General features: G+C 37.3%; 1 protein-coding gene across 4 annotated transcripts in view; it reads right to left on the bottom strand.

Moving 5' to 3' along the window:
* Positions 1-3,273: 3,273 nt before the first annotated feature.
* Positions 3,274-27,429, bottom strand: part of rxfp1 (relaxin family peptide receptor 1) — a 75,179-nt gene continuing 51,023 nt past the window's right edge. Inside the window, exons 4-19 of one of the 4 annotated variants that reach the window (XR_006405491.1) lie at positions 26,878-26,983; positions 23,413-23,484; positions 22,507-22,578; positions 21,119-21,190; positions 20,697-20,768; positions 20,428-20,496; positions 20,233-20,304; positions 19,896-19,967; positions 17,744-17,815; positions 17,058-17,129; positions 16,329-16,400; positions 15,279-15,508; positions 10,000-10,410; positions 9,618-9,836; positions 6,077-8,335; positions 3,274-5,913 (exon numbers count right to left, since the gene is read on the bottom strand). Coding sequence is in view for 3 of the 4 variants with exons in the window: in XM_044364346.1 (XP_044220281.1) it covers positions 7,911-8,335; positions 9,618-9,836; positions 10,000-10,410; positions 15,279-15,508; positions 16,329-16,400; positions 17,058-17,129; positions 17,744-17,815; positions 19,896-19,967; positions 20,233-20,304; positions 20,428-20,496; positions 20,697-20,768; positions 21,119-21,190; positions 22,507-22,578; positions 23,413-23,484; positions 26,878-26,983 (2,108 nt within the window). In the remaining variant the exon portion in view is untranslated. Of the gene's footprint in view, positions 8,336-9,617; positions 9,837-9,999; positions 10,411-15,278; positions 15,509-16,328; positions 16,401-17,057; positions 17,130-17,743; positions 17,816-19,895; positions 19,968-20,232; positions 20,305-20,427; positions 20,497-20,696; positions 20,769-21,118; positions 21,191-22,506; positions 22,579-23,412; positions 23,485-26,877; positions 26,984-27,429 lie in introns of all 4 variants that reach the window. The other 3 variants (XM_044364346.1, XM_044364348.1, XM_044364347.1) reach the window with 3 other exon arrangements.

Raw genomic sequence — 27,429 nt, 5'->3', positions numbered from 1 at the left:
AAGGAAATAAAATAGATAATAAAATGAATCATATAAATAAAGACTATCAGACATTTCTAAAGGCTTTCACGAAGAGAAAAGTTTTAAGAGGAGAAGATGCCAGAGACAGTGTGTCTGAGTTCAGTAAGCAGAGAATTGTATAGCGTGGGAGCATAGCAAAAGCCCGATCACTCTTATTCATAAACCACCAGGGCTCCATCCGCGGATTTAAATGGCTGAGAGATCATATATAAAGTCAATAAATCAGATATGTATTTAGGCGCAAGGCCGATTAAGGCCTTAAACATAAGCAATAAGATTTTAAAATCAATGCGGAATCTAACAGGGAGCCAGTGTAGGGATGCAAGCACAGGGGTAATGTGATTATGCCTCTTTGTCCCAGTAATCAGTCGAGTAGCAGCGTTTTGTACCAGTTTGAGACGGTGGTGGGGCTCATATGGCTGATACCAGAGTAAAGTGCGTTGCAATATGTTTTCTAAAAAATGAAACTGAGTGGTGGTGATTCATTGCTTGATGAACTTAGAGCAGATCAAAGTCTCTACTTCATTGTTTACCAATGGTGGAGTGTAACTCAGTACATTTAAGTCATGTACAAGAAGTTCAGGCTTAGTTAAGTACAATTTTGAGCTTACATATTTCAATTTCCTGCTACTATAAGGCATACAGTATATAGGCTTATATATATTTATCTGATCAATAGTAACTTGTCGCTTTGCTTAGGATTATAAATACAAAACCTATTGACAGTTTATAAAAGGTGATTAAACTACCAGCAATAGCACAGACCTATATCAAGTTAATAATTAGGTCCCTCTCAACCAGAACAACATTAAAATATTTTTTCTTATGTTAATTAGAAATAATATTACAATAATAGATAATAAAACACTAGCAGAGGCCACTGTGCTTTTGAAACTTTAAACCCACATTATTCAGCAGACTGGGTTTACGTTGAACATGTTGCTAGTAGCAACGCCTACAGGCACAGCTCCATTGCAGTTGTGTTACCTAGCCAACATCATGTAAGTTCAGGGACCCAGCAGACACTGACAAGCATCTTTATCAGTTCATCATATGTCCTTTTTGGACAGGAACTCTTTTTATTGTTTTATAATTGTTGTTTATAATGTAGGATGCTAATTTAGCTTTTCTGCTATCTGTGTATTACTGCTAATCAAGCAAGCCATTATCCTACCTGTCTGAGTTGCAAATACAACATATTACATAGCATTAACTGTAAATTTACTGTTGGACCAACTGTTTATGTCAGGCTACTTTTACTCTTGTGGACTCTATATGTTAATAGATTAATCAATGTGTAATGTAACTAAATTGACTGTCAGAACCCTTGGTAATTCAATTATATTGTTACTGTACTAACTATTTTTTCAAAAAACCTTTGGCCTAACTCGTTTTTATGGAATTTATGATTTTTTAAAATTATTTTAAATATTTTGTCATGTGTTGGCCAATACTGTTTCCACAGTTTCACAGCTGCTTTGACTTCAAAGACCAGCTTCTGTCTTCAACTTAATTGGAAGTTTTCTTAGCTGTGAATCTCACACATAGTGACAGCAGAAGATACACTCTGCTGACTATTAATGCCTGGTTTACTTTTAAGTTAAGAGTATTTTTACATAGTAGTATTGCTATTACATAAAGAGGATCTGAATTCCACCACTGTATTATTCTTAATATGTATTATATGTTTTATAAACCTATACAACACAGTTCACAGTGCTTTGTTAACTAATACAGTGTTTGTTTCAGTAATGCCCAAAAATAATAACAAACAACTAATGTAAACCAAATAGTAAATAAGAAGATAAGCAGGCATGAGGCATATGCACATTTATTTATTGTACATTTCACTCAAGAAAAGCAAAATCTCACAAACTACTTCAGTAAGTAATTTTATTGTATGACAGTTAATACAATAACTTAAATGAGAACACATGTTTTAAAAGAAAATCCCATCAACATTAAATGCAAGCCTGCAGATATTATGAGTATATCTCAAGCAACTGCTAGATTATCTTTTCAGCATGTATAGGAATATACTGTAAACACAAACTGGCACATACAATATGTTCACAGATCATAATCATAATAACTTATTCTCCTGTGTTATAGCACATTTGCTATACATTCATACATTTACAATGTCAATTGAAAAAGTCAATTTCCACAGGAATCAGTACTTCATTTAACAAAGTATGCACAGAAGAGATTATGATCATTGCACAAATGTCTTGACTGTACAGATCATGGTGTAAAAATGTATAGTGTGATGTGTTGTGTTGGTGAGGCGATGTTGTGTCTAACTTCAAACCCCCAGACCAGCTGGGAAATTTAAGACAGGGTGTATGAAAGACTGTAACACCCCCCCTCCCCTAAGAAATTGCTGCCTGTATAGCTGCAACCCTCACCAAATGTTCAGTCTATATGTGCCCTAATTAAATACATTCATTGTTGAACCTTCATCATATATAACATAAACATATCTCTACAGCATGTTTTTTTTGGTAGCAGATGCACAACAATGCCTTTTGGTGACTTGAGACCAATAAAAAATAAAAAAGTATGCCTCCTTAGCAGACGGGATGAATGTTGAATCTAGAAGGTGATCTTGATTTAAAAAATGTGTTCTTTACAGAAAATATGATTGCATGTAATTTATAAGACATTAAACTGGCAAAGTACAGAATGAAATAAATTCTGATGAGTCTATTCACTCTTGAAAACATAAAAGAACAAAATTGGGTTGATTCACCTTAGAAACGTCTTCAGTAGAACTGCCCAGTCACAAAGTGTACAAAAAAGAAACTTGAATCTAATCTTCAAGTCCAAAATATGTATGATGCAGATGATTTAAAGGTGGTTTCTGGTTTTGATTTAAAGTAAAAACATCCTTATTTTTGTTTAGTTTTTGAACTAAACTAAAACAATAAACAACATCTTTGGTGGTTGTTATGGGGTTACTGCACCTCCCAATATCCCATTACCAGGATTTTAACTGGTACATTATTGTCTAGACATGGTAATATAAACACTGAATTGTATCAAATATCTTTTATGAAAATATGTAACAACACTTTTACAGCATATGTATTACAGTCATTAGCCACGACAAAATATGCAACCGATAATTTTGACTCAAGAAAAGAAGTGCTTACAGTAAACAGGTAACAGCTACAACTAAACATAGACATTGTCCCAACAGAATGACATTTCTCAGTGTAGACTGCAGTAAATAAACAATAGTGAAACCGGTCAATTTGAAAGAAGAATTCATTTTAGGATTCATGTCTTTCTGTGAGCAATCAAGTTGTTTATTTGTAGATGCAAAGCCTCTCAGGGTACAGGTTGCAGATTCTCCATATGGGGAAGCTGTTATATTAGCAGACCAGTTCTAAGCACGCCGATCCCAACACCTACAGATGTAGACATATTTACATCACCTCCTACAGAAAAAAAATCAGTAGTTGTTGGAATTATAACACTTGCACCACCTGCAGCCAATGAAAGGTACAGCCTCAGTTACGTTCTTTTTTTGTAACTACTTATTTTGTGTGTGATATTTTACATTTCACATTTTTTGTTTGTACTTAGCTAAACACAATGATCAACAGAAATAAGTCACACTAACTTCCAGTGGATATTATATATACACCCTCAATTTTTAATCCTTTGGATAAATAAAGTTTATTTAGGATCACCCCTAATTTGTACTCTTCCCAGTATTAAGCAGAAAATTTGCTTTGGTAAAAAAGCACGTACATTTTGCGGGGCTGAAATGTAAAATGTATACCTGAAAACACACAGTTAAAAAAAAACAAACAAACAAATAACAAAAAAAGAAACCATATGTATTGTCTGCAGATAGTGCAAATTTCAAAATCACAGCAGTTATTGCTGTTATTATACTTTTCTTGCTGATAGGTGGCGAGGGACTGGGGCTGCTGTCATTGTGGTGGTGTAATAAGATGGTTTTGGCTGTGCCTGATTTTACTGTTTCTTCTCTGTGTCCGCTAAGCCAAGTTTCTACTCTGTGCATAATTTTTACTTTGTTTATTACCAACAGGCTGAGTTAGCTGCTGCTAGAAGCATGAAAAACACTGTTCCAAGAGGATTTTTCACACTTTTTTTCACATAAATGAGGCAACTCCTCATCAGTAATTGCAATAACAAATGTGAGATCTGCAAGGATTTGAGTCTAGGCTGAGTCACTATGGTGAAGTGATAGCAACAAAATGTGCATAAATAAAAAATGTATGTATTATCACTTCACATCCAACTGTGCATCACAGACCCACTTGTGGACCTTGACCAACATCATTATCATTGCTGCATTAATAAACTACATATGAATAGAAGCTTTGGCACAAACAGTACGTACTTGCAATAATCATCTTTGTTGCCCCAAAGCAAAAACAAAGTCGTGTTTACATGCTTGTCACATCCCCATGCAGTCCAACAGATGTCAACACTGCTAACAAGAAAGGTCTCTACAGCAACTGTGGGCCTGACATACAACAATCATCAAATACTCACATCAATCAAGTTTAATTCCTATACATCCCACTAACTGGGGCCCAAGATGTAAGTGTGTGACCTTATAATGCTCCATGTGTCTGTAAATGCTCCCCTATGCTATTACAGTAGATACAAATTCTCTCAGACAGTTTTCACTTAACTCATTTGAAAGCCTGGCATTCCTCTATTTGATTGATTTATTTAGGAACATGAAACACAGTGTTCACCATTTGCATTTACTTTCAGTGTGTCTTATGGGTTTTGCACACATGAGAGCTTCATATCATATTCAGTAAACATGTTTAATAGTAAAACTGGCAATTTTTTTTGGTTTTTTTTGGATTGCAAATGTACAAACAGATTTATTTGTTTCAAGAGACTTGTAAAAAATTGATAATTAGTGGCAATGTTGTCAAGAATTTGATAATTATAGATAATTTTAGAAACAGTGGATTATCATAAAGGATGAAACAGGCAGAACTCCCACAGAGTTTGTTCATCTACAAATTAATCTTTTGCTGATGTGATTTGTTATTTTACACTTGGGGAATGTAGTTCCGAACAAAATGTTTGTCCACTGGAATTACTTTTTCTGCCTTAATTGGTTAACTAATTTTGCATCACTTGAAAATTAGCAGTGCAATCACACCAAAGCGTAAATGCAAATAGGAAAACATCCCAATTTAAACCAAAGTAAGTGAACAATAAAACATGTACACTATTTTTACACTGCAATTTAAAGTCCCCCAATTTAGATTTTATTTCACCCATGTGGCACAATTTTTATTTATTTATTTTTAAATTAGTGCCATTACATTCGCATTTTCCAGTTGTTATTGGATATGCATTACAACACTGGATCTCAAAGCATGCAACCTACTGTAACTTTCCTAAATAGAATTGTCAGCATTGCAGGGGAAATAAATAAATGTTACATCATTCACCTGAGACAACTTTCAGATTTTATGTGCCCACTAAAGCTTGGCTCTGCCAGCATTTGCATGGAGGACCAGAAGACACAAATTAAAAAAGAGCCAAATAGCTATTTTAATTGGTGTTCCAAGAGACGCTTCACCATAGTCTAAACTAAAAAGCACATACCACGCCTGAATTGTAAAACAAATGGGAGAAGCCTTGGAACCAAAACAAAGGTTTTGTCTTGTTATCATTACTCTTTTTCAGTACAGACTGGTTGCATCCTAGAATCAGATCTTAAATCATAAAAAAAGAAGAAGAATCAAAAGAGGGTAATTGTATTTCTTCTCTAGTAGCATGACACATCTACACACACAGTATCAGTGCTGCCACTGCAATCAATGAAAGCTGCTCCAACCAGAGGCTACAGCAGAGATGGGATTCTACTTCTGGGCCACTGGTCTATTATAACACACACACACACAAACAGTGATCACATATAAATGATTTTGTAAAGTGTAAACATACACTTCTCCATTGTGTGTCAGAACCCCAAAGAGGAAAATGTGAGCCTATGAAACTCGCACATTAGAAACTGGGAGCCAATTCAAATGGGATGAGTTACCTCTGGCTGATGTAACACTTGTCCTAGCTGTAGTCAATGTAGTCCAGTCCCTGTTGTTCCTTAATTGGTATACATGTTCCTGTGCTGGGTCTCTTGGGGTTGAAGGTACAGCAATCCCTGAGGGAAAATGGTTCATAAACACAGAATAATGGGGATCTGATTTCAGTTTAGAAAAGAGTGTTACACTGTCATCGTCCTGGGTCGAGGGCTCAGCTGAAGTAAATCTCAAAAGAAGGCAGATAGTGAGGAGATGCAATAAGCTAGATGAACCAGAACACCCAGGGGAACAGTCACAAAGACTGTAGAACAACATGGGACATGGAGTGTGTGACACCAACCATTCATTTCTTAAAGGACATTTTGAAGCTATGTTTTCTTCATCTATCTTTGAGCCAGAAAACCTAAATTTGGTTTAAGGAGAGAAAGTTTTGGGTGGAGGTAAATGATAAGGCTGGTGAGATTCTATACTTCTGTTATTTTCAACAAATTCCATGAAAAGACCAAAACCGATAATGTGTTAGTCAATACTTTCCAACTTCCCAACCCGACTGATGCTTTCAGAGTCAGTTTATTCCAACTGAAAAGATACATCAATATCAATTTTATATCATATATTATTTACTCCAACAGGAGTAAACAGTGCATTTGTTGCACTACTATTTTCAAGAGCAGATTTGGTGCTCAATTGTGAGTATTTACCACAGCAGGAGGGTTTATGTGGGATTGATTCAAAATAAACTAGTGTTCACAGAAATGAAGGAACATGTTATCTTGTCCATTGGTGCAGCTCATTGGTCAACAATGGAGCTCCATGGCACAAAGCTATATCAGGCTTTGGCTACACAGACGGTACTTGTCAGAGGGATCAATTCACTGTTGGTTTTAGACTTCTCGTGGGGTTTTATTGACAACTGAGTGAGATAAGCTGAGACACATGTAAGTCAAGAAAATATGTTCCAAAATATACTTTCATTTAACCCATAATACCTCCCTAAAAGTGCAATGCTCCAAACAACGCCAACAAAGATACACATTAGAGAAATTTATATTTGGACTGTTAGAGATCTCTTTCTCTCGTACAGATCTCTTTTTATGCCAACTCCATTAGTCTCAACCGGATAATGTATTATTCCATAGATTGGTCTTTCTAAAAAGTTGAGACCTGACACTCAGTTTTTGTCCACATTAAGCTAGTAAAATTGGATCTCCTATAAAACAAACAAACAAACAAAAAAATTCTTCTGTGATAATTCAGTTACATAGTCTTAGCCACACAGGCATGGTCAAAAGACTAACGGTTGCTGTAGTTAATCAATTCTGATAAAATAATAAACCTTTGTTTAAATGATTAGGTGTACAGTTTCGATTGCAATAGTAGATAAATATTCTTCTACTTCTGATTTATGAGCAATGAAAGCTAGTGGATCAAATACTACTGCTAAAGGAGTTCACTCCACTGTAACTAGTCCTTTAATGTAGCATACTAGTTAGAACTTTAATATACTAGTTACTGTAGATATTTATTTGGAATATATTTTTTAAATATTTTTTGGAACCAGCATGCAGTCTTTCTTCACCATTTCCCATAACAGCTGTGTGGGCAAGATCAGTGGACAGATGTGGGGTTTCCAAAATCAAAATGACATTATTTAATAAATGTTTTTAACCACAAAGGAGAAATCTGATCACAAATCAAGGATTATTCATTTAAAATGTACGTTCTTAATAGGTTAAATGCTCTTAATTGCTGAGATGAATGAACCTGAATCATATTTTGGTTGATGACATTACAAACAGATCCATGGAGCTCTGCTCTGCTGTGTCTGTTAGACACCTAGATGAGTTCATTCATTTGTTTGTATGTGTGTGTGTGAGAGAGTGAATGTGGCATTGTTTGTTTCTGTGAGCATACAGATAGGACTGTATGTTGTTTCTGTTGTTGCTGTGTTTGCATGGTAATGTCATTGTATCCCTCGTTGGTATTTTCCACAGGGGTGAGCTTCGCTAGCATGCCTGTCATTTCTAGTGGGTGGCCCTGGTTGAAGCTGTGGCTGCTCTCCTGCAGAGGCCATGTTTCCTGCCAGGAGAGTGATGGATGATGAGCTGGATGACCGCTGAGCAGAGGCCTCCTCTGCCTGTAGTTAGCCCACACCTGTAGGATGGTCTCTTTGAAAGGCCGTGTGGTCAGCGTGTAAAGGATGGGGTTAAGGGCGCTGTTGATAGGGAGAATAAAAATAACCACCCAGGAGCTGATGGTACCTGCCAAAAAAGAAAAAAGTGAGAAATAAATAAAACAAAAAGCTGGTATGTATATAGACTTTGCTTAAATGACTGGTGTGTTTAGTGGCATCTAGTGGTGAGGTTGCTGATTGCAACCGACTAAATATCCCTCCCCTCACCCACCCCTACAAGCATGCAAGAGAACCTAAGGTGGCCCTGAAAAACGCAAAAGGCTCTCTAGAACCAGTGTTTGGTTTGTCTGTTCTGGGCTACTGTAGAAACATGGTGGTGCAACATGCTGGGCTCTGTGGAGGAAGACCCGCGCCCTATGTAGATATAAAGGGCTCATTCTAAGGTAACAAAAACATGATTTTTATTTTCAATGGATTATACACTGGTTGAAACATATCTATAAATATTTTATTCAATTTCTGCCATGTCTGTTCCACTAGATGCCACTAAATCTTACACATTGACCCTTTAAAGATTGTTTGATGTTTCAACAGGTGTTATGAGAATAATTCAACAGTAAAGCCAAAGCAACTTATACAATAAATGATTCCCTTTCATCCCTATAGGGAGCCTAATTATGGAGCCACAGCTCACCAAGTCACCATGTAATGGATTTTGCACAACACTAAAGGGCCATCTGAGGATATAGTGCAAAATGCACTAGGGTGGTTAAAATTGTATGCTCTTTATACAGTAATAGAAATCTTATAAAAAAAACAGTTTTAATATTTAGCGGAACTTAGACTACTTTAAAATTTAAAAACACAATAAATTAAATACTTAAGGGAATACTTCAACTGAATATCTATCTTTTGGGTACACACCTCCTTGTGTGCTTGACAGGTGGCTCTAAAGTTGCAGCAGCTGTAGTCAGCTTCAATTCACAACAGTTACAGTACAAAGCCTTCCAATGGCAGCAGAGTCAAAGCAAAAAGCACACTGAAACATGTCAAAACGTCCACAGAAACTTCTCAAACCCCATCTGTACGGTAATGAAATTCCCTGTCATTGATTTGTATGTTCTAAACACTCAGTGTGTGTCCAGAAGAGATAAATACTCTACTTCTGTGTCCTGAAATCACCTTCTAATAGCTCTGAAGCTAAAGCTTTATGGGCATAATTTTTGCCATGACTCTGGGCCAACACCGGAATCAATGCTGTAAATCCAAGCTGACAACAGCTGCACAAATCAGCAGGCTACAAACCTTACAGAGCCACATTGCAAGCCTACAAGGGGTAAGCATTTATACTCAAAAGTCAGATTTTCAGTGGAGTGTTCCTTTAAATGGTTAGAGCACTTCTACTATACCGGGAATCTCCACCTGCAGCAGTGACAGGATCTTGAGGATGAAAATTGGGATCCAGCAAAGGGAGTCTGTTATGACGATAGAGAAGAACCTTTTGGCGATGGTCACCTCCTTCTTGATGTGGTTGCTGTATTTAGTGGTCTGAGTGCCAGTTCTCTGAATGTTATAGAACATGCTCGCATAGGATAGGACAATGATGAGAAATGCCACCAAGTTCAGACCTGCAGAGAGATATGAGGTTAGTTTCTGGATTGCCATATTTGCAATAGTATGTATCCACATGCAAGGAGATATAAATACACTCACTGAATAACGAGACTCTTTTACAGTTATCTTTAGAGAATAAGTGAATAAAGAAAAAAAATTGTAAGGTCAAATCCCTACCCAGGAAAATGACAATGGAGTAAACATGAGCCCACAGCGTCTCTGGTTGCTCAGAGTGCAGCGGAAAGCAAACACCATTGGTCCCGTAGAAGTTTCGAAACAGCCCCTTGCAGGCAAGAGGCAGGAAAGCAACAATAAAACCAAACACCCATATCCCGAGAAGGATGGTTACAGTTCGTCGCCAGCCGGGTGTCAAGTACTGGAAGGGATAGACGATGCAGATGTATTTCTCCAGAGTGAGGTAAGTCAGGAGCAGGACAGATACCTCAGTGGACAGCATGGCCAGGGAGCCGATGACCTGACACTGACTGCTGTCCATCCAGGCCTGAGCGTGCCGGTTGTACTCGCCTCGGAACTTCAGATCATACGCACCAATCATGAAGAGGTAGATGCCCATCAGTCCATCTGCACCTGCAAGACAGGAGAGCTCTATTTTACAGCTTATTTGGGGGATCCGTACACTTTAGCGATACCTGGAGTATACAATTAAACACCAGCATTCAAACACAATATTCTATGAGTGGTTGGAGTATTTACTCCTTGACTTTTGTTCATTGAGACATGAACACAATGTCAGCTGAATTTCTTTGAACACTAATAAGCCTCGTTGATTAAAAAAAAAGGCCTTTTTAAAGCATTTCTCTTCCAAGAGAACTGCAGTGTGATTTCATAGAGGTGCAAATAGAATAAAAGCAAATACAGAAATGGCCCTACATGAAAGGCTTTACATCTATGATATGGAAAATGGATGATGACAAGCCACAGACAGCAGCCACTCAACCCTTTGAAACTGATGCATAAGAAAAGCAACCAAGGACAAACTAAGCACTAGATGCAAACATCAAGCTATAGCTTCATGTGTTCTGAACTGTTATGGTCAATAGAGTAGGAAAATTACACCTCTGTTGTCAAGAAAAAAAGAAACACACTCATTGCATAAGGTCTAAAAATAATTCCATATAGCATTGCCTGTATATTGAACATAGATGTATATAAATTGTATGTCAACATCAATACCCTCTTTGTTATTCAACACAGTGTTTGCAAAGAGCACACGACATTTGATCTGATTCCTGCAGAACCTCAATCCTGCAACTCATACATGTAGAGCTGTAATATATATATATATATATATATATATATATATATATATGTAACTGTAATATGTATTGTTATGAGTGAGCTGAGCTGAATGTCATAGCATTGTGGCAAAGATAAGCAGAAGAAAAGGGGAGTTTTGGGGAACATTTTATTTCCTTTTTTTTCGAACACAAAAAGTCCAAATAGTGTCTCAATTAAGTTTTGTGTGATAATATTTAATAAATGTGTGTTAAAGTACTAGTTTGAGATTCAGCGTTCTTGCCAAAAGAAGATCAATATCACTCTCATTTATGTCCATTTAATATGAAGCTGGAGCTGAAGAGACAGTTGCCTGGCTCTGTCCAAAGGTAACAAAATCTACCTACCAACACCTCTTAAAATCAAATATTTACAGATGATATCTTGTTTGTTCAATCCATACAAAAACCAAAGTATAAAAATTACAATTCGCTTTTTTTTTTTTTTTTTACTATTTCTTGGCCTGGAGCATTGACTTCCTGGCAAGTCATCTAGCTCTCGAGTCTCGACAAGAAAGCTAATAACTGCATTTCCCAAAATCTTGAATTAGTCCTTTAAAATGATAATTCTATTCTGGTGTGAATTAATATCATCAACATCAAACATTAATGTAGCAAAGACACACACTGGATAATAACTTCGGCCTCCTGTTCTCCTATCATCAGTCAAAAGCAGCTTTGGCACTGTTTCAAGATGTTGTCATGCCAGAAGGAGAGAAGATTAGGTCTGGCCAATCTCTAAACCAGGTTAAAAGGGAGTTGTCAGCATCTATTTATGGTTATTTATGGATAATTGTGGACCAAGCATTAATCATGTGCACATAATGATGTAATTGTAAATGAGGGCTTTGCCCTCAATGATGTTCAAGTTTAAATAAAAACAAATAATTTCACAATTACTGTCATGGAAGACATAAAACAATACTCTATATCGGGGTTCTTAAATCTGGTGGAATGACTGTATATGCTTGTTTCTGCTTTCATGCATATACAAACTGTCAGTCTTTAATCTACACAGATGTTTATGCACCTGGCCCCCAGCCTGTTTACTCTGAGTAAACCTTTTCATTCTTAAAACTCTTGCCTTGAAAACAAACAAAAAAACCCTGAAAAACAAATTAAAATGATAAACAAATCCCAACCCAACATATTTTCTTTAATAGCTACTTTCTCTGCCCTTGGCAAATTGATCACAGATTGAATTCACTGAATGTCCACATAAAAGTTCATTTAATAACTTTAAAAATAATAAACCACAATACCAGTGACTGACTGTGTCAGTCTCTACTTTGTTTGACTTTAATTTTCTTTCTTTCCAGACTCAGAAGTGAACAACATGCAGGCACATCCTGCTAACATGAGAGACATCCATTGTTGCTAAAAAGAAGCAAGGAATGAATTAATATCTACACAATTTAACTTGTCTTAATTACCTTAAGCTCTGTTTTTGTTCAGTATCAGTCACCAGAAATTAGTCTGCTACTGAAAACTGACATTCTAGTGATAAACTTTTAAAGGTCGACAGATTAAATGAGCTGCCATCCTCCTCATTGCTTTCATTGTGGATACAGTGGGAAAGAGGGAAAGAGAGCAGATATCCGCCATAAAATAGAATTTCTGCATTGCATATTGTGAGCTCTTTGATCTCAGCAGCTCTGACACTTATAGTAGGTCCATATAGGGTCCTTTATAGTTGACTTATAGATGTGAAATGCCAGCACAAGCATATAGTTTTATGTTGTTACAAATATTTATATCCTACATATATTTTGTGCTTTTAAGTGTTCTCTCGGTGCAGTCACCACTCTCTTGGGAATGATAGACCTGAACCTAGTGTTCACTACCCTGTTTTATACCTGCTTGCAGTATCTTAATGAATATGAAGTAAAAGGACATTTTATTGACTTCCTACATCTGGAAGTTCCTTTAAAATGGAGTTTGTTTTATATTCTATTCAACAACATTATGTCTTGAAATCATTTTCCTGCTCTGAGGCAAAAGGGGATATATCATGCACATTTTCAGGTCTATATTTTTTTATTCTGGGGCTCTACTGGAATATCTTTGCATGATTTACAGTTCAAAAACTCCACAGGGCCTTTATGCAGCCCTTCAGTTCTGCCTCTGTCTGAAACAGGCTGCTTTAGCTCTTGTTTCTTGAAGTCCCCCCTTCCAATGAGCCCACTCTATTCTGATTGGTTAGTTTCCAGAAGTTGCACCTAGACTGACTTCTGGCAGTTTCAGAGGCTACGTCAACAAACAATAGTAGTAGGATTTCACTTATTTTTGTTGTTCTTTACTGGAAATGGAAACTTTACAAATACATCCGTACATTTTCAAGCCCAAATACGATCCGAAATATGTGACTGGACAAAGTGGATAACACGAACAGCTAAGGCTGTTCACATTGTGAAAAGGACGGCTGTTTTTGAACAATCTGACATGATCACAAGGAGGAAGTAGAGGTAACTTTGCAAACAAAGTGTTCAGAGCAAGTTGAAGCCTGGACTTTTGACTTGCAGGGAGCATCTTCACCTCAAATTTTGAACCTTTGACCATGTTTAACATAGATATCCAACATTATAACAGTATAAAAATAACAGATAATCACAAAAAAGCATGATATATCTCTTTATAATTGCATAGTGGGATCCACATGTCATTCAGAACCATACCACAGGCCAAAATGTGAAGAAAAATGCACTACAAGATTTTTAGGCACAAGTGGCTCCAGCTCATATCAAACATTAATCTGTGTGGTGCCAGAGCTATCTCTCATCTTTAGATAATTTCCTGTCTTTCCATGAGAATACACACATCTTGTTGATCACAAACACTACCATACCCCTATCTTTACCAAGATAAAATTTAATTCTCTTACATTTCCTAACAAAGTTTCTCCCTGCAAATAAATTCTCTTTGCTGTAGAAGAAGAAGCCCTGCAACAAACTCTCACAGCCCTTATATCTGAATACCATCACATACAGTGGACATAGATAAGGATGGATATTCAAATACCAAGCTGAAACATTCCCACTATAAGCCAATTTATTCATGTGAATGCATCTTTGCAACTAGGTTTTGCATGGATTGTACAAAAATAACTTACATTAGTTAAATTAGTATACATTGTAAATGTATAGTGTAAAAAGACACAAAAGACATAAAAATACTGTACATGTACAAATTAGCTGACGTATATAATTTACCATCTGACTAGTTGGTCTAGTCAGTGAAAGTGCTAATATTAAATCAACAATGGCCTTAAAGGGACAGTTCGGATTTTTTGAAGTGGGGTTATATGAGGTACTTATCCATAGTCAGTGTATTACCTGCAGTAGATTTGGGTCGGCACGCCTCCAAATTGCAGAAGGAGACAGGAGTATCGACATGAAAGCTAAGCAATGTACTGCTGTGGACAGGGCCAGCAGCTAAACGTACTTCTGTATTCCTACACTTAAACTGATATTGATTTTGTTAGGTGGGCCTTTTTTAGGTGACTAAAATACATTATGCTGCTGGCCCTGTCCAGAGCAGTATATTGCTTAGCTTCTGTGCCGGTACTCCTGTCTGCTTCTCCAAACTGGGAGTGTGCTGACCCAGATCTACTGCAGGTAATACACAGACTATGAATAAGTACCTCATACAACCGCACATAAAAAAATCTGAACTATCCCTTTAACTTGGCGGATATCCTTGAGCAATTACCATAATTTGCTTCAATTTTATGCAGTGAATCATTTTATAGATTATGTGAATATTTTTACTCAGGTGGCAGATCCAGCATTTCAGAATGAGATCTCATTAGTTTTACATTTAGCTGTAATCATGAGTGATGTCTAACAGTGTGTGCAGAATGAAATCAGTGTTAATGACACACAGTGACAAGCACCGTGGGAACTCATTTCAAATTTCCTATTGAGTTTTTAGGCCTGTTTACCTCTCAAGCAGGAAAGGTTTTCAGACTTTGTCATCTCCACTTCTGCAGTACGAAAGTCAATATACTCTCTATACTCTCTTATACTCTCAGACATGCAGAGTAAAAATCATTTAATCTATCTCCATATGGTACATAAAAAATCAGACAGATTCAAGTCTTAAAAAAAAATATTGAAGTTTGGGTGTCGTTCTGCACATTTCTTTAAATGCAGTATGACTTACAGCAGAGGGAGATGATGCACATTGCATGGAGTTTGTTCTCGGAGCGGATGTATGAGCGCATGCAGATGACGAAGATGTTGCCAAAGCAGGTGGTGGCAGAGACCACCCAGACGAAGACCCTCAGTACAATGTTGGCCAGCAGGTCCTCGAAGGATGAGATGCCGTCAGTGTTGGGCTTGCAGCTGCGCACATGAGGAGCATAGCCACAGTACTGGAACTTCTTGAAGTAGCTGTGATAACAGATTACAGCAAAGTATGAAGTTATGCAAAAGATAATTACTGTATTATAATATCTACAGCTACAAGGTTTTGAATTTTCCTTTGCAGTTTACACACTTTTATATATCTTTTCGTTTTTATGAATTGACACAGCTGAAAAGTTGAAATGATGATGGAATAAAGAAAACAGAAGAGGAAAATCTGCTGATTTTTGCTAAGGATTTGATTAGGATTCCAACAAATGCAGAATCGTGTGGTGTAACTCTTAGAGATTACAAACCTGTTTGAACAAAGATTGATGCCTCTGCTCTCTCAAAAGTCCTCTAAATCTTTTTGAGCTGTCCAAAGAAGGAGTGTAACAAAGGTTTTCCAGTGATCCACTATCCAAAATCAAAACGAAAGGCTTAGTGCACCCAGATTATCCATTGGGCTATCTAGCCATAGAAACAGTTTTATTTGTCCAGGTCTCAAGATATTAGAGCAAAACAAAGTATCTTACTGGAACTTGACTAAAGGTCTACAATAAGAAGAGCCTTGAAGAGCTTTTCACGATTGTATCCAAAGCTGAAAGGGCATTTATTTTCTCTCTGTTGCATCCTTTCGAGGACCTGCATGGGTGTATCTTGAGCTGTTTTACCCACAGAGAAGATTACACTAAGACTGACTTAATCATCTCCCAGTTGGAAAAGAAGTATGACATGTCTTGGTAAGGCTAGTTCAGGACTCTTCACTAGAAATATAAAGTGTGAAAGGCTATAGTCTACGTGATAATCCAGACCAAATGATGAGGATTAACAGTGTAAAAATAGAGCATGACAATGGAGTACTTACATATGAGTCAAGTATTTAAGAGGTTCAAACATCCGGCATTGTATGTTTCCAATTTCTATCCCCTCTATGCTCCTGGAGAATATAAAGACATATTATTTTGTCTTGGTGAGATGCCACACGAACACATAGACACACTTCAGTATATTGATTTATTAGCTGTAAACCATTACAAGGGTCTTCAAAAGGTTTTCAGAAAATGTTCACCTCACCTTGCCTTTCAAGGACTAAATGAGAAGCATTTTTACTTGCCCATATTCATTTTCTCTCATTTGTTGATACAGATTTTGACTTTTGTGTGAGCTCATGCCTCATGCCTCAAAAGAAAGAACACATTAACTACATAATGTCCACACAACACATAAAAACCATCATGCAGCAAACGCTGTATCAAGGCTGCCAACTCTCCATATATTGACCGTGAGACTCACACAATTCACATTCTTCACACGCTCACACAGCATACGTCCATATTCTCATGCAGTAAAAAAACAAATTCATATCTGATAATGTCATGACATGAAAAGGGGACACTGATAGCGCACGGACAGATAAGACAGAGCAGCACAGTGCAACAACAGCACCATGCAGCAGCAAGTTATTCAGAGAAAAAAGTATGGTTTCTTTGAGTTTGAGTTTTTTCTCTATGCAACAGGCAGGTTGTTAATTACTTACATGAGTCATTTATTATGCTACTGAGTGCAATGAGACAAATAAGGTACGTATACTTACAGTGATTTCAGTTTATGCAACTTGTCAAAGTGGTCAACTTGGAGCTCCACGATGGGATTGTATGATATATTCCTAGAAAAAGGGGCCATAGAGAAGGTCAGTGGTGAAAATCAATAGGCTAACATGGTAAATATTTCCATTTATCATTTATATAACACCACAGTACATATTATGCTTACTAGGGCAAGAACAAGGAGCAATTTTCAATGCTCCAGTTCCTTGAAAACAGATGTAACATGGGTGACATTTCTGCGTGTCTACATATAAACTCATATTTTTTTCTGCAGGTTTTACAGTTTCTTTCAACTCCCACAAGTTCACCTTTATGTCGGTTTCTTGAAGATGTGTCCTTGCATTATTCCTCTTTGCATGACATCCTGTTATCTACCCACTTTTCTTTGCTGTTAGAGAGCACAGTGCACTGAATATCTATTATGACACTAATTCACAGATAACTCACAAAGAGTGCATATCCGGTGCACCCAAATGGATTGGGTTTTGTATTTACTAATTTCATCAAAATTATCTCTTGAAAAACCTTAAATAGCTGGTTATCTGCAAAATGATCAATGCTGTTTGTCATTCCCTGACAGCATAAAAAGATAAGCACTATTAATTGTTCGTGGGATAGGTATGCTTGCATGCGGTACTGTAGATCTGAGTGTATTTGTGTAAATATAACTCACAGTTGGAGCAAATCCCCCAGTAAGACAAAGAGATTGGGAGGGATTGCCACCAGTCTGTTGTTGGATAGATCCCTGCGTGGTGAGACAAATCCACACCAGTTCCCCAAAAAGACAAGACAACAAACAAATATTGATATACAACAGTGGGTATGTGATGACGTGCGTACAGATTGTTAAAGAAAAAAAAAAAAACCTTATGTAACTCTTTTCAGTGTACAGGGGGCAGATTGCATAACAGGCACACTGAAAACAACAACCATGCAATAAATACTGCCTCTGTGAGGTTTATAATGTAATTCACATTTATGATGCACCCATATGTTTCATCAGTTCCAATAGCCTGTGCATGAACTTGCTCGCGTTCAACTGTGAAATAGATGTGTGAATGGGGACAATGTGGTGATAATGATCATACTGTAGCTGCTAGAAAGTGTGATTTGACAACAGTACAGTGTTTGTTAGGGACACAGTTAAAGCATTAACAGTCTTGCCGGGTAAACTGAACTGTGTGTGAGACTCTAAGATATTGACTGATATTAAAATGGTAGATAGAAGTTAAATCTTACAGTTAATGTGATTTTTATTGACTACCCTAAATCCCCTAATGTTTGTCCTTCAGAAATCCACTGAGGCAAAAGGTGACAATCAATAATTTCCCTTTAGAGACAAGTTGTTGAGGCTCATGGAGCTTTTGTAAGTGTTTGTAAAGACTCTAAGGAATTGTATTAGCCAACAGTAAACCACTCAGTGTTCAAATGGGAAAAGCAGAGCAGACATTCTGCAAAGATCATATCAAGAGCACAGTGTGAAATACTCTGGAGTGCGACAATGACATCAAAGGTAGGACATTACTGTAAGGTCTGCAGGCCTCTCTTACAATTCTTAACCTCTACAAGTCAGTAATAGGAAAATTACTGAAGAGGGTTGGTGTTCATTGAAGTACACCACAAAGGAAGGCACAAATCCCCAACACTGATAATAGCTCAGGTTTATATGACAATTGTGTGTTTCACGCTGATACTGTAGCAATTCTGTGGCATGCAATATATCCCAATAACAAGAAGGAAAACAAAGGGAAATTATGACCCGACTCTAGAAATAACACCAGGGCGTTGCCAAAATCATTATGAATCATCCTCTGGGGAGCATGAATATCCCCACAATCCAGCCAGATGCTCAGATATACAGCATGTTGCTTTGGAACTGACAAACCCACTGGCATACCAACAAACCAAACCACCCCAATGACCGTCCTCAGGCTTTGAACAACAACATGGTCTTCATTAACAAAATGTATTTGCTCAATGGAGCCTAAACTCTTTGACTCACTTCCTTGAGTCTTGTTAATCATTGCTTGCAACTATATTTAAAGTTTTAACTGCTAAGACAGGAAGTTAGTGAATCTTAAAGATCCCCTCCAGCCATTGTTTAACACATAAAAATACTCCACTTTGAATAATAATTTGTGTCTGTTGTGTTTTTTCCGTAGTGAAAAATAATCTTGAGAAATCCAGAATCTATCAATATGCAAATATCGATCATTTCAGAGGTTTAACTGCTGGACACAAAATGTTTCCTATTTCACTAAAAAGTCAATTCTCAGTGCAAGTACACCGGAGGCTTCAACCTCTATATCACACTCGTGCAAGAGGCATAGTGGACCACTACTGGCCTCCAAAATGGTTGCCATATCACAAAATTATATTGTACACAAACATTTTTAATCCGGATGTTCAGAGAAACTTCAGCAGCTGAATGTGGAAACAGCCTTCTAGGTTCAAACTCTGCATACACATCATTCTGCCCAGTTCAGCTCAAACATATGAGCAAAGTAACAATAAAACACATTTCTGTCTGGAGGGGGACTTTAAGGCTTGCATAATGTTTCAAGCTTAGACTGTGAATGTTAACACGATGCCTTCAAGTTCATGTTTTTTGGAGAGATTACAACAAATATCACGTTTTATTAAACGGTCCGCAAACCTTTCTCACAATAGTGCATTGACTGTATTTTCAAAGCAGTTTGTCCCTGTTCTTTCTTTGTTTTCTTTTACAATGATCCTCATCACTTTAGCTGCACTTTGGCACAATCCTGAAAGTTGTGATATTTTTCCATACAGGTTGTTTGCACAATCAAACAAAATGAACTCACAGTTCTCCAAGCTTTTGAAGGACTGAGAAAGCCTGTTCATGTATATGGCTGATCCTGTTCCGCTGTAGAACCCTGTAGAAAGGCAATAAATACATAAATATAAGAAAAACCAAATCATACTACTGTCATACTACATCATACTACAACTGTTTGACCTTCTTAATCCCATTTAATGAGTTGTCAGCATGGATTGCATGTATTAGCTAGTCCCCGCAAATCAAATTTTGAGAAACTGAGGCTGATTTGCAAGCTTCTCACAAAAATCAGGCAAAAATGAAATTTTAAAAGCAAAATGTGTGCCTTTATCATGGATTAATTTATGTAAATCTACACTTACAGAACTGTCAGCACGCTGCATGAGCAGAACGAGGCATTTCCAATGGTTTCAATGAGATTTCCCTCCAAATCCCTGCAAGGACATGTTACGAAACACACACACACACACACACACACACAAACAAAGAATAAACTCATCAAAAGACATGTCACTCTTGTGACAAAACAGCTTTTGATTTCTTGGCACCCAACTTACAGCCAGTTCAGTCTTGGCATTTCCCGACAGACGTCATCCAGCTTTGTCAAAGAGTTGTTCAACAAAACCCTGTCAATCAGTGAGACACAATGTAACAAGGTGTAGTGCCTTCCCTTCAGAGTTCAAAGGAAGAACACTCATTCAATCTAAACTGATCAACAAAGGCTCTTAATAACAGGATTTTCAATGATTTGAGAGGACATCACATCAAAGTAAAAAAAGAGAAAAAAGTCTGACTGCTGTAGAATAGAGTCGAAATATAAACTCACAGTAAAACAAGGGAGTTCAGCCCTGAAAAGGTCATGGAGGATATTTGATGGATATTGTTATTTTCTAGGATCCTACAAACAAACAAACAAACAAACAAACAAACAAACAAACAAACAAACAAACAAACAAACAAACAAACAAAATATAGTTTTCATTTGCAGAATATTCACTCAGAAGAAACAGTATCAGTAGATTAGTGTGTGATGTATTGCCTGTATGCAGTAAAAAGAAAAAACAAAACAAAAACAAAACCAAAATGGCGTATTTGTGAATGTCAGTGTGAATTATTCATCACGTAAATGAACTTCTCTGCCTATGGCAAACCATTATTGATAGAAAGTAAAATATCCTAATATACTATGCATGCCACATTTTATATTCTTTTGATGTAGAACTTTATTTCAGTGGAAAATAAACATACAACCACTCCAGCTTGTGCAGGTCCTTGAACACTCCCGGCATCAGGACAGATATCTTGTTGTAGCTCAGATATCTGAGAGGACAAAAATGAGTTCAAACATGTCAAACAAACTAATAAGAGATGAGAAAACATGGCACCTGTTGTTCTTAAAACGTAGCTAATAACAATAGAGTTTTAAACAAGCACTCTGATAGCATTTAGTAATTCATGCTTATTTCTCATTAGGTTACTGCTGCATATGCTCTCCATCTTCTTATGTTTGTGCATATAATCAAGCTTGGATAATGTCAGAAAACAGGATACATCACATCGCCAAAAGTACGTGGACACCAAAATATTACATTGTTACACCCATCCTGAATGTAATACATATTTTTCATACAGCACTTTTAAAGGCACTCAGAGACGCTTTACACAGACAGATAGATAAACAAATTGGCGAAAAGAAGTTACACACAACAACAACAACAACAGAGCAGCAGGAAAGACATTGTTAAAAGTAGAAAACAAATGCAGTAAACTGAATAAAAGACAAAAAAAGACAGTCTAATTTAAAAGTACTGGACTAAAAGATGAGCATTAGTTAAGATTGGCTTTAAAAAGGTGCGTTTTGGCAGCTTTTTTAAAACTAGGGAGCTTTTAATGTCAATTAGGAGAGAGTTCCAGATAGTGGGGACGGTGATGGAGAAGGCTCTGTCACCCCAGGTTCGGTGTTTGGTCCCCTGGGGGGAAAGGAAGGAGGTAAGAATCGCCTGAGCGGAGGTTTGGTACAGAGGTGTGATGATGGAGGAGGTTTGATGAGGTAGGAGGGAGCCATGTTGTGGATGTTTTATAAGTAATGAGGAGGATTTTGATTTGGATATGCTGGAGGATGGGGAGGCAGTGGAGGTCACACAGAGTGGGGGTGATGTGGTCTCGAGAACGAGACGTGAGAGACGAGAGAGTGAGGAGGCGGGCGGGCGGCGGAGTTTTGGACAGATTGGAGATTACTGAGAAGCTTTGAGGGTGTGCCGAAGAGGATACCGCTGCAGTAGTCGAGCCTGGATGTAAAAATATGTATGCGATTGATGAACCTGTCAGTGGGCATTAATATCAAACTATAACATCCTCTGCTGCTCTTCTATAAAGACTTTCCAGGGCTGATTACAGGCCAGTCAAGTTATTCCCCCTCAAACTTTAAAACCAATTTCTTTATGGACCTAACTTTGTGCATTATTGTGTTGAAACAGGAAACAACCCTGAAACAAAAGTCCACAAAAGATCTGTGGGGACAGGGGTGTCCACATATATTTTAACTTTTACTTGTAAATCTCTGTACTTCTTTACAGTATGTGTGTGTTATTTGTGTTACAAAATGCTGAATACTGAACATAAATGAGCAAACTTACAGCCTTGTTAGATTGTACAGCCCTCTGAATGCATCAGGACTCACATCATGAATTCTGTTGTGCTGGAGATATCTACATGAACAAACACAAAGAGAGATTGTGAATGACTATATAAAAGAACAATGAGAGAAAAATTAAACAACCATTGAACCTGCTGATTTAATGAAAAAAAAAAAACACAGCTGAGAAATTAAACTTTGTTCACCAGAAGAATGATTCTTAAATTAAGGATATTAGCTCAGCTGAGAGAAATTAGTGATTGATCAAACAATCATTGTCTGTTTAATACCTGGCCTTTGTATTTGACTCCACACATTGTCAGCTCAACAAACCTCCACAGACAGCTGCGTCTTGACTCTTTATGTATTTTACACACCTGGTAGGTCATTATGATCTGAATTAGTTTAATCTCAGGGAAGTTTTTATTCCAGTCAAAACCTTCAGAGCAGCAGCACGAGGCTGACAGTCTAACAAAGCCAAATGATTCCTGGAGGAGGATCTGATCTATTTTCCTGCCGCTATAGTCAGTGGCACTGTGTGAGGTTGATAAATAACATAAGTCGGTGATGAATGGATCAGTACGCAGAAGAGAACAATCGCTTCTGTCAGCTTTCCCAGAAGCCCTCTTAGCCTTACGCATATCAGCTTTGTAGTTGTGAAACTGGTTTTTTGTATCTGTCACTCAAAGGCTGCTATTATTTTGGCTCTTTGGCATCATGAAAGCATTAGCTTAATGAATTGTAGGCTCTCATGCGTGCTAATAATACTCAGTGCTTTTCAGACAAAGAAAAAGCACAAGATCAATAAAAACTACAGAAGAGTAATAAAAACATGATAAAATGTCATAATGTAAAATAAAATAAAACTAAATAATACATATCTAAATCATACGCAATCCATACTCACAGTTTCTGTAGGTTCTGGTACTTAAGGAATGTGTTTGCTCTCAGTTTCTGAAGCCGGTTCCTCTGTAGGGACCTGAGGTTTAGGAGGAGAATATAAGATGAGGTTTACACCATGCACAATCCTCATTGTGACTCAGTACTGCAGCATTTGAACAGCTGACCCCCTCAGATATTCAAGTTTGTTATTTTAACATCAGGGTTTACAATATAAAATATAATGTGTTTTTTTTTTTTAATTAATGGGGATTTTTTCTACCTATTCAAAATTTAAATGACCATGTCAACTTTCAATATGCAATCAGTTGATAATTAAAACTAATGCAGTCTGGTAGAAAGGCCCTGCAGTAACATCATACCCTTATAGAATATATAACATCCAGCTTTGTTGAAATCGTTTTCTTCAGGTGTTAATTCAACTTTACAGTCATTTTGGAGGCTGAAGTTCGTGTTGCTGTCATATTGTATTCCTTCATTACTGACAGATGCTTCTTACATCAATAAGTTGAAAACACCTGTCAGTATATAACAGAACAGTTCAACAGCATCACAAACTACAGCCTCCAAATTAACTGTTAAGTTGAATCACACCTCTGAAGGGGAGGATTTACAGCAGGGCTGTTGTATTACACTGCATTAGTTTTAGCATCATCAATACAGCAGTAGAATAATGAATACTATCTTAATTTTTTACTATGTTTGTGGGAACACTGAAAAAAAGCTAAAAACAAGCAGTGAATCTTATTCCTAAAATGTATTATGACTTTTGTCCTCATTTCTATTGTTTCCTATGTTTAAAACTTAACAAAAGCAGTTTTACTGTGATGTTTTACTGTTTCTACTTTTCTATTGTTACGTTTGACTACCTTTGTCTTTGATTGAGCCGTGTTAAACAGGAATTTCTGTTACTATGACACAGACAATAAAGTTTCTTGAATCTTCAAGTTTTTTGGTGTAATGAAAGATTCTCAGTCTGTTGAAACTCTTTTTGGGCTCATTGTTCTTTAACACTACATCTCTAGGTGCTGTGCTTTGTGGCCACTTGACAGTTTTGACTCTTTGCGGTCCATTTCTGTGGTAACGTTAAAGGCACACTGTGACGTTGTAAACAAGAGCAGAATTTGTAGTTTTGTTCACATTTAATTTCACGTTTCTCATCAAACCACATTGTGTGTGTATGCTTACAGCCAAACTTGTGTTGAATGCATTTCCTACCTCATATAACATAAGCAGAGCAAACTTTTTCAGTACATTGGAACCTGCATTGTGAACAAGCTAGTCTTCTTCTACTCTTTTAATGGTACATCACTGCCTTTTATGGAGCATTACAATCACATGTTGAAATGGGGAACTGAATGAAACTGAGGGACGTCATACAGCAGATGTTTCATTTGTACAGTAGACATGGTATGAGTTTTAAGAGGGCCTAAACACCTGTTCTGTTTAATAAACACATAAAGAAATATTCCCTAGAGGACACACGATGGACAGATAGCAACTAATTAGATATCGACATTATGGCTGTAAACAACCCCCAATACAAAACTCTACACTTGTAGCTGACACCTGCTTCATTCAAACAAAACATATACTGTTGTGAATATGCTATGAATATGTCCTTATTTTATGACCGAATTTTTAAAACATAATTTCCAATTTCCAAACATAATATATTTCATATTTTTTCTCTTGTTTTGGCCAATACAGTTATTATAATTAAGACATTTCCCACCAACTGAGTTCATTCCACCTCAGTCAGGATGCAGACTCCATTTAGCTATAAGGTCACACAGATAACCTCCACTTTATCAAAAGCCTGCATATTAAATGGATGACAACAATGGGGAGATGAATACTGACACCACATGGAATAGACACGTTTGCATGCTGAAAACTATACTCTGATAGCAAACCATGCCTGCGGGACAATGCTGCTGTGTGTAAACAAAAAGAGTGCATTGTGGAGCAGATGAATAGCTTCCTGGGAACTAACTGGCATAAACAAACACCCACTAAATGTTTATTATTACTGTAGTTTGTATTATCATATTCATATAACACAATAATCTAACTAATTAATTTCATTTTGTGTTGTTCCAGACACTCACTCTTTCTAAATCCCCTAACACAGTAATGTGTAGTAATGTGTTTTACATGTCCGGCATACAGCATTATTTAGTGTAAACAGTAGAAGAGATTTCACAGTCCTGGGAATGCTAATTTAGAAGCAATCTCGGGGAAGTGCGGAGAAGAATTACCCCAGCATTAACCACATACCACTCAGTAGTCATTTTTTTTTTCCACACAAGGCTCAGGTCTCAACAAGTAATTTAGAATTCCCCCTTGTGTTAGCTTTGCTCTCCTGTTATCTGCAGATGTTACTGAAGGTGATCTCCTTCCATCTGTCAGTTTGTTTTTCAGTAATTAATTTCACAGAAATGTATACTGGAGGTTGGCATGGACATTCATGCTTCCAATGAGTTTAGTGGTGGCCACCAGCAGGCCAAACTTTCAAATTTAAAATGTCTCCTGACCAGTTACTCATGAGGTCATAACACTTGCTGTGGTTGTTCATGCTCCAAATAGCAGGAAAACTATTGATTTTGAATATCACCGTTTTTCTCGGACCACCAGACCAAATTTTAGCCGCCTTTATACAGCCATTCTGTTATTCACCCACTGCATTGACCGTGAAAGAAACATCTAACTAGGGAGATGTTAAGGCTTTGGTAGAGGTCTGCGGCCTACTGAGTACTTTCTTGTTGTAAATTGAATTTTAGATGCATTACAAAAGTCTCTCAGCTGTATTTTAACCTCACAGAAAGGCAAGCTCTTTGAAAAGTATTTGATCCAGAAGGAAGAAAACAGTGAGCCGACTACACAATATTATACAATCAAAATATGTCGTGAAGAAAATGATACCAATGACAAAGCTTAGGAGGAGATAATGAGGACAGGCCAATCTGTCTGGTAATTGCGACTAATATGGAGTTAATGCTCCATAAAAACTGCCGAAAATGATTTATAAAGACCGAAAAAGGGTAATGTACTTTGATCAAATATTGAAACATTTTGTAATAACCACAAGATGATATATCTTTGTCATATACTGTGAAGAAGACATAGTGTTTTGTACTAATGTCTCAAAAGAGTTAAATATTGAACTATACACTTTTAACAAAAGACTCCTCAGACGTAACAAGCCAAGTGTGTTATGCTGGCTTTTGCAAGACTTTCAAGGACATACACCACTCATCGGCTGAATATGAAGGGGTTGTATTAGTCACCATTCCCACCAGAGATTTGTCTTTAATTCTGGTTTCAAGTAAGTTACTCACTCATCTCGTGGCAATGACAGTTTTGCAAGGGGATCTGAAACCACACGTCTCACATGCTGCTGACAGTCACAGCTGGGGATGGAAGCTTCCTGTGGGTTTCTAGAGAAAATAAGGGTTTATTTTCTACTCACATAATGGTGACATTCATAGCCACCACTGGGATGTCTTGAAGCTGTGCGCCGTCACAGCCCAGCTCAAGGTCTAGGCACTGGCAGAGCTCAGGAACGACACCCAGCACTGGAGAGATGGAGTGGAGAAAGAAGAGACATCAGAGGATACGTCAATTATCTGGCCATTCTGCCAAAATGCCAAAGTGTCAAGACTGGAGCTGTTTGGAAGAATGGCGACCTAGTCCTGCTGAAAGAGAACATAAGCCCTGAGGTTACAGCAGAAAAGAAAAAAATAAAAGCAGAATTTATTAAGAGTGACTTCTGGATAAACACAGGTCGGCAATAGTTAATAACAGACCACAGTCTCTCAAGCAGCTTTGATTATTTTTGATTAAATGCCAGTTTGGACATGCAAATATGTGATGAAACTGAGCAGATAGTTTAACCAGGCCTCCCTGGCTCCAATGAAAGCAAATTATATTTGAGGAGTAGCCACAAGGGGCAGTTAATGAATGGCTTTGACAGGTAAACACATTTTCATTTACAAAGATAATTAAACATTAGAGACAAGTC

Source organism: Thunnus albacares, chromosome 10 (genome assembly GCF_914725855.1).
Source record: "Thunnus albacares chromosome 10, fThuAlb1.1, whole genome shotgun sequence".
Lineage (NCBI taxonomy): Eukaryota > Metazoa > Chordata > Actinopteri > Scombriformes > Scombridae > Thunnus > Thunnus albacares.
Note: the sequence above shows the minus strand (reverse complement) of the source record. Positions and strands in the feature narration are given on the sequence as shown.